The sequence below is a fragment of the Pipra filicauda genome, unplaced genomic scaffold (genome assembly GCF_003945595.2).
Source record: "Pipra filicauda isolate LSUMZ 115617 unplaced genomic scaffold, ASM394559v2 scaffold67_size6003252_pilon, whole genome shotgun sequence".
Taxonomy (NCBI): Eukaryota; Metazoa; Chordata; class Aves; order Passeriformes; family Pipridae; genus Pipra; species Pipra filicauda.
This window is the reverse complement of record NW_024104842.1, coordinates 2,234,748-2,242,471: the sequence shown is the minus strand read 5'-3', so window position 1 is coordinate 2,242,471 and position 7,724 is coordinate 2,234,748. Positions and strand designations below refer to the sequence as shown.

At 46.6% G+C, this 7,724-nt stretch overlaps 1 protein-coding gene across 2 annotated transcripts; it reads left to right on the top strand.

The window, feature by feature from the left end:
* The first annotated feature begins 2,796 nt into the window (after positions 1 to 2,796).
* On the top strand, positions 2,797 to 7,697 carry LOC113995613 (CDKN2A interacting protein). 2 transcript variants are annotated; one of them, XM_027735830.2, is made up of 4 exons: positions 2,797 to 3,054; positions 3,149 to 3,279; positions 4,003 to 4,451; positions 4,593 to 7,697. In XM_027735830.2, exons 1-4 carry the CDS (start codon positions 2,831 to 2,833, stop codon positions 5,610 to 5,612), a joined length of 1,824 nt encoding a protein of 607 aa, XP_027591631.1. In that variant the 5' UTR covers positions 2,797 to 2,830; the 3' UTR covers positions 5,613 to 7,697. The 2 variants fall into 2 exon arrangements, with proteins under 2 accessions (XP_027591631.1, XP_027591630.1); XM_027735829.2 differs by having other exon boundaries at positions 4,003 to 7,697.
* The last annotated feature ends 27 nt before the right edge of the window (positions 7,698 to 7,724 follow it).

Genomic DNA, 7,724 nt, shown 5'->3' with positions numbered 1-7,724 from the left:
CTCTGTTGCACTGATTCAGCACGCACCATCTTGGCAGACCAAAGCTTGTGATATTTTCACAGTGTGCCTATTACTTTTTTACACTGAGTTTGAATTAAATTCTGGGGTAATCTTTTGCAAATTAAATGCAGCCTATAGAGCTGCAAGAGCAATTAGAAGAACCTTTTGTAGACAGCAGTCCTCACTTAGTGCTTCCTCCAAAAGGCTACAACAACCCATGTCCTTGGCACCACTTTCCTGTCACACGCCGATGCTGCAAAATGTGGAATATGTCAAGATTATTTTAAGTCAGGATGGTCTTTGATGCAAGCCTAATCAGCAAGTAAGGAGACCTAATCAGTGGAACAGGCAGCAGCTAGCATCCCTTCGTCAAGGACAACTGGGAACTAACAAGCTTAAAGGATATAGTAAATCAAGATGTCAATGTATATCTATGTATATACATTGTTAACTTGGCAAAATACTCAAGGTTCATATATTCTGCAGGTGAACTATTGCAGAATCACAGATATGCTGAGTTAGAAAGGACCCACAAGGATCATCAAGTCCAACTCTTAGCCCTGCACAGGACCATCCCCAAGAGTCGCACCATGAGCCTGAGAGTATCATCCAAACGCTTCTTGAGCTCTGTCAGGCTTGGTGCTGTGGCCACTTCCCTGGGAAGCCTGTTCCAGTGCCCAACCACCCTCTGGGTAAAGAACCTTTTTCTAATGCTCAACCTAAACTAAATCTCCACTATCACAACTTCAGGCCATTCCTCAGGTCCTGTCACTGGTCACCACAGACCAGAGATCACTGCCTGCCCCTCCTCTTCTCCTCACAAGGAAGTTGTAGACTGCAATGAGGCCTCCTCTCAGTCTTCTCTTCTCCAGGCTGAACAGACCAAGTGACCTCAGCCACACCTCATACAGTTTCCTCTCAAGGCCCTTCACCATCTTTGTTGCCCTCCTTTGGATGCTTTCTAATAGCTTAATATCTTTCTTATATTGTGGTGCCTAAAACTGCACACAATATTCAAGGTGAGGCCACCCCAGTGCAGAGCAGAGCAGAACGATCCCCTCCCTTGACCGGCTGGTGATGCTTTGCCTGATGCCCCCCTGGACAGTTGGCCCTCCTGGCTGTCAGGGCACCGCTGACTCATATTCAACTTGCCTGTGACCAGGACCCCCAGGTCCCTTTCCATGGCACTGCTTTCCAGCATCTCATGCCCCAGTCTGTATGTACATCCAGGGTTGCCCCATCTCAGGTGCAGAATCCACCATTTTCCCGTGTTGAACTTCATACAGTTGGTGATTGCCCAGTCCTCTGATTTGTCAAGGTCTCTCTGCAGGGCCTCCCTGCCTTTGAGAGAGTCAACAGCTCCTCCCAGTTTTGTGTCATCTGCAAACTTGCTTAGTATCCCTTCCAGTCATGCATCCAAGTCATTTATGAAGATGTTGAAGAACACAGAACCTAAGATGAACTCCTGCAGAACCCCACCATATTATAATACTAAAAATCATGCCTACAGGTCAAAAAGATTCCTGTCCAGGTAAAGACCCTTCCCCTGAGCATGCGTAGAAGCTAACTGAAGAAGCTAATTTCCATAGCTTGTATGGAAATTACTAATTAATCATAATAGAGGGGCTGTGCTTGGAAAGTTACTAACTCTGAACTTCTGTGTATAAATAATGGCACAAAAAGTATGGAGAGGTGTGCTTGATTTGTGGAATACCACCAAGCACCCAGGCTTGCGCAACTCTGAAATAAATATCAATTCTCTGTCTCTCGAGTGTACAATTTTTGGCTTATTGCACATCGGGTAACAAATCCAATTTTGTGGACAACATCAAGGAGGAAAGGAGAAAAGGACCTTAGGATTCCTTTTCCTTTCACCAGCAGAAAAGGACCTGGGGATGCTGGTCAACAGCTGGTCAAACATGAGCCAGCAGTGTGCCCAGGGGGACAAGAAGGCCAATGGCATCCAATGGCATGTATTAGAAATAGTGTGGCCAGCAGGACCGCAGCAATAATCAGCCCTCTGTACTCGGCACTGGTGAGGCCACACCTCGAGTATTGTGTCCAGTTCTGGGACCCTCAATTCCGGAAGGACATTGAGGTGTTGGAGCATCTCCAGAGAAGGGCAGTGAAGTTTGTGATGGGTCTAGAGAGTAAGTCTTATGAGAAGGACTCCCTCTAGCTGAGGGAGCTGGGGTTGTTCAGCCTGGAGGCTCTCTACAACTACCTGAAAGGAGGTTGTAGCCAGGTGGGAATGGACCTCTTCTCCCAAGCAACCAACGACAGGATGAGAGAGGAAATAGCCTCAAGCTGCACCAGCGGAAGGTCAGGCTGGACATTGGGAGGAGTTTCTTCAAAAAAAGTGCGATAAGACATTGGAATGGGCTGCCCGCGGTGGTGGAGTCACTGTCCCTTAAGGTGCTTAAAAACCGGACGAGGCACTTAAAGCCATGGTCTAGGTGACAAGGTGCTGTTCGGTCAGAGGTTAGACTCGATGATCTCAGACGTCTTTTCTAACCTAATTGACTGTTATTCTGAGGTAAAAACACCAGTTGATCTTCATGAACTCCGACCTCAGCAAGCCCAGAAAAATCAAGCCGTAAAGCAGAAATTTTATTCACGCTTTCCCCAGGCACAATGCAGTGCACGTAACAGTGCCCAGACCCCTCCTTTCCCCCGGCACCCGCGGAGAGAGCGGGACTCAGACGGCTCCGCCCCGCCCCAAAGGCCGAGGCCTCAGGCCGCGGTGGCCGCCCCTCCGGCCGGCTCCGGCGGATATGAGCTCAGGCCGCGCCCTCCGGAAAGAGCGGGGCGTGTTTCCGCGGCGGCGGCGATGGCGGGGAAGGCGGCAGCGGCCGAGCCCCTGGGGCGGACGGCGGAGGAGGCGGCCTGGGCGGAGACGCTGCGCGGGGCCTGCGAGCCCGAGCACCACTGGCGGTACCGCCGGGAGTTTCTGCTGCGCAACGTGGGCGAGCCGCCGGCGGCGGGCAGCGCTCAGCTGCAGCGCCTGGTGTCCCTCTCCATGGTGTGGGCCAACCACGTCTTCCTGGGATGCCGGTGAGTTCTGCGGGACCCGCCGGGGCGGCGGGGGAGGCGCGGCGCGGCCGCCTGACGACGCCCCTTCCCTCTTTTCCCCTTGTCGCCCCTCCAGGTACCCTCCGCAGGTCATGGAGAAGGCGCTGGAAATGGCTGAAGGCATCCAAGTGACCGGCGCGCCTGTCCGCACCACGAGAGACGAACTGGTTGCCAAGGTGAAGAAAAGAGGCATATCAAGTAGCAATGGTTAGCAGATCATAGCTGTGACAATACATAGGAGTCTAGAAAATGCTTGTTTCTAAATGTTCTCGGCTTGCCTCGGGCTTAGAAAGTAATCAAAATAATTTACCTTAAACACTCCTGGTTTTTGTTTTCTCTCTCTGTGCTATTTTTTTTCCCAATATAGTACCTCTAAAATGGATGTAGTGCACACGTACTCCTTTGGTAATGTAGAGCTGTCGTTTTGCACTTCTACAACTGGTTCACTTTTAAGCTGATTACTTGTGCGTTGCAATGGACTGCTGTGCTCCAGCTTAAATGCGTTCTTGTTGCTTTGCCTTTGCTGCTAGTCAGACGCCGCTGCTGTGTAAGAAACTGAGTTTCTTAAAGAAACTTTTATGATATTAGTAGACAAAATACATTTCTTTTTTTTTTAGATCAGATAGTCCCTTTAATGTATGTTAGTTACTTTCGGTTTGGACTTCAAGAATAGAAATACGTAGTTGCCTATGGGTCCCAAACCAACATCTGAAATCTTACACCTGAGTATTTTCAGGTTTTTGTCAAGAAACTACTAAATATTCTGAAATAGTGTGTTAATACTTGAAATTACAGTTCAAGGTGTATTCCTAATATATACCTTTTAAATTCACAGAAGTTATTGCTAGAATGTTTTAGATGATTTCTCTCTACATGGATATTTCATAGTTCAGAAATCAAAGAGGATAACATATTTTACTTGTTTTGCAGAAGGGCTAGAGCAGCCCTCCAAGAGACAAGCTGTTGTGAAAAGCAAAGACTCTAAGGATGCTGGAAAGGATGTGAAAACAATCAAGGCAGAAGCCCTGAAGGAAACAGAGAGCACGTTGCCAAAAAAACAGGAAAAAGGTACTAGCAAAGAACCAGAAAGTTCCCAGTCAACTCGCAGCTCAGATCAAGAAATGGTCGTAGCATCAGACATAGAAACAGAAGGGAAACCTGCTAATGCTGAAAATACTGCTGAGCAAAAGTCATCCTCATCTGAAAAAGAGCCAGGAAAGAAGCCTTGCTCAAGCCCGTCTGAAGAAAGCAAGTGTGAAAATGTGCCGTCACCTGAAAAGAAAACTACAGTAAGTGTAGCGCCGCTGGCTGCCAAAAGCGCCCTGCAGCCAGAGGCAGTGGTGGCAGCAGTGCCACCAGCTGCCAAGAGCACCCCACAGGCAGCAGCAGTACCAATGATTGCCAAGGGCAGCCCACAGGCTGCAGCAGTGGCAGCAGCAGTGCCGCCAACCACCAAGAACACCCCACAGGTAGCAGTGGTGGCAGCAGCAGTGCCACCAGTTTCTAAGAGTACCCCACAGGCAGCAGTGGTGGCAGCAACAGTGCCACCAGCTTCCAAGAGCACCCCACAGGCAGCGGTGGTGGCAGCAGCCGTGCCACTGACCACCAAGAGCACCCCACAGGTGGCAGCGGTGCCACCAACCACCAAAAGCACCCCCTCTACAAATGCTGCACTGCTGTCTTCCAAAAACCAAGCGACTACCCCAGCAGCAGTGTCCAAGAGTGCTGCTCAAGTGGGCAGTTCACTGCTTCTGGCCCCCAAGAGCGGCACTCAGGTGGGCACCTCGCTGCTGCTGTCCCCCAAGGGCCCTGCTAAGGTGGGCTCCTCACTTCTGGCCTCCAAGAGCAGTGCCGAGGTGGCCGCCTCGTTGCTGGCCGCTCGGAGTGGCGCACAGCCGGGATCCTCACTGCTCACTTCCAAGAGCAGCGCTCAGGTGGCTGCCTCACTGCTGGCTGCCCGGAGTGGAGCTCAGCAAGGTCCCTCCTCCCGGGGTGGAGCTCAGGCAGGTGCTTCCCTGCTGGCTTCCAAGAGTGGCTCACAGGCAGGTGAAAGCCCTGCTAAGGCTTTGTGCAAACCATTAACCAGTGAAGATGCAAAGGAAAGACAGCCTTTTTTTAACAGACTCTACAAAGCTGTAGCCTGGAAACTGGTTGCTGTTGGAGGCTTCAGTCCTAATGTAAATCATGCAGAACTTCTAAACTCATCTATTCAGTCCGTAAAAGCTACATTAGATGTTGCTTTTGTTCCCCTGAAGGAACTTGCAGACCTGCCTCAAAATAAAAGCTCTCTAGAAAATATAGTTTGTGAACTGAGGTGCAAGTCTGTCTACTTGGGTACTGGCTGTGGTAAAAGTATGGAAAATGCCAAAGCAGTGGCTTCAAGAGAAGCTTTGAAATTATTCCTCAAGAAGAAAGTTATTGTGAAGATATGTAAAAGAAAATACAAAGGTAGCGAAATTGAAGATTTAGTGCTTCTGGATGAAGAGTCAAAGCCTTCAAATTTGCCTCCAGCTTTAAGAAATCCTCGTGAGATCTTGTAGGGGAGAATCACTGTTTCTACTGTGTATAGTATTTCACATATATATACAAGGACTGAAGGTTAATTTTGTACTTTGAAAATGTAGGCTTCCAGATATTTTGTATTTCTTTCTCAGTTTTGCAAGACAATGATAGTTCTTTCACTCAGTAGCAATTGTATAAAACTTGTTAGAGATGACAAGTGTGCATTTAAAGGTATTGCCTTAATATACAGCACACTAGTGTGCTGTTGTATTTGCAAAATAGTCTACCTAACTCTTCTATTTTTAATTAAAGTATTAAGGTACAATTTGCTGTAAAATCTGACATTTTTGTAATTCTTACAATTTGATGGCAGCGTGCTCAATTGTCTACCATGTCTTTTCTAGCCACCTAGAAGTGTGTACATAGGGACCATAATACTTGAATGATCGAAGGTTATTTAAAAATTTCAATCAAAAAGTTGGATTTGTCTGTTTCAGGCTTGTTCCTCATAATGTTCACTGTTGATCATACTAGGAGAGAAAGTAGTTGATTGACTATTTTTATGGGATGTTTTCATAACACTTGCAATATAAGTGACACCCTGATCCCATTTAACATTATACTAGCAGGTTAGAGCCATAGCATCACACTGGTGACTTAGCAATTAGTCAAGTCACAGCTATTTCAGCCACCAAAACTAAACAGATTTAATTTATATTGTGAAGTATCATTTACAGTTCTGGGTTTTTTTTTCAAATAAACATGGATTTCTACACTAAGTATATTTTGACTGGTACTCAAAACAATAAAACCTCTGGGATAAGCTTTTATAGTACTTTGGTTTTGGCTACTAAATATTCCAGCCATTTCAATAACTTTGCAACACCTTCAGAAAAGCTTTACTTCTGCTTCAAGGTGTAATCCCACAAGGATGTTGGTTTCTTTAGATGTGTAGCTGAAATACTGTAAAACTGATAGAGTGGACCTACAGAATATCAATTTCTACTTTTGTAACACCAAGATAATCAAAATGAAGATGCTGCTGTCTGCTGGAGACAGTGAGTGTATTGTAAAGCGTTCATGCTAATTGAGCCCTTCCTTTGCTACGTTTTTATACCCTGTACAGAATGATTTGAAGCAAGGAAAGTAGATTACCTTTTATTTTCAATGTTACTGAAATACCTGCACAAACTGCATGTTTTGGTATATTGGATAATGACATGTAATTGTAAAAACATAGTGTCCTCAGTGCTATTTTGAATTAATCTTGTCTGATTACAGTAGTTAGCATCATTTAGTGGCGACCTTATGCTTCACTGACAGATCCATTGATCAAGTACTACAGGAGTGAATAGGAAGTTCTGGGATCCCAGCAGTACCTACGTCCACTTCAAGTTCTTTTGTGATTTTTGGGACTAAACCACAGTTGTGTTGTTACGCTCTACCCTACATGATTTTAAACAGCAGTGGCTGTCCATGGCACCAGAAGCCTGCAAGGCACTCATGCTTCCCAATGGCTGGTTGAGAACTTCCTCCACCTGACCCCTGTGCTTCTATGTCCTCGGTCACCCTTTGCCCTGGTTAGGTTTCTCAGGAGTTCCCCCTCGGTATTCCTGGAGCACAACCTGATGTTCAGAACGGAATGCTCTAAATTGCATCTTAGCACAACAGCTGGTATACGCTTAAAGCCCAGGGCAAGCTTCGTGCTGTGCTTAGGAGCTGTGGTATTCATGATGGGAAGTGTGAGATCTATTTTCAAGTCCCCACCCTGTTCAGGTAGAGATACAGAATGACGGGGTTTGCAGGGCAGGAGTTGCATCCTGTGCCCTCTGGAGTACAGCTTTTGCTGCTGTTGGTTTGGGCATCTCCAGATCTCTGGTTCAGAATTGCAGCGCGTGTTGCAGTGTGAAAACTCGTGTTTCTCGTCTGGAAAGCAAAGCTCACAGTATTCACTGACCTCAAGGGGTTGTTAGGGCAACTGTATTAAAAGGCTGAGGTGCTAGATGCCATTTTTTTAAAGACCTGACTTAGGCTTACTTTTTAAAAAATTTTGAATGTTATTCCTCTTTGATGTTTGGTTGTGAATCATTAAAGAATGAGTCTGTAGCTACTCTTAATAGAAACTGAAGGTTGAAGTGTGTTATTTTATT

What these genes read in the sequence shown, in the direction of transcription:
- LOC113995613 (XM_027735829.2), top strand. Translation starts at nt 2,831, where the DNA reads ATGGCGGGGAAGGCGGCAGCGGCCGAGCCCCTGGGGCGGACGGCGGAG. An exon ending in CACGTCTTCCTGGGATGCCG is followed by an intron (nt 3,055 to 3,148) that starts GTGAGTTCTGCG and finishes TCGCCCCTCCAG; the next exon opens with GTACCCTCCGCAGGTCATGG. An exon ending in AGGCATATCAAGTAGCAATG is followed by an intron (nt 3,280 to 4,002) that starts GTTAGCAGATCA and finishes CTTGTTTTGCAG; the next exon opens with AAGGGCTAGAGCAGCCCTCC.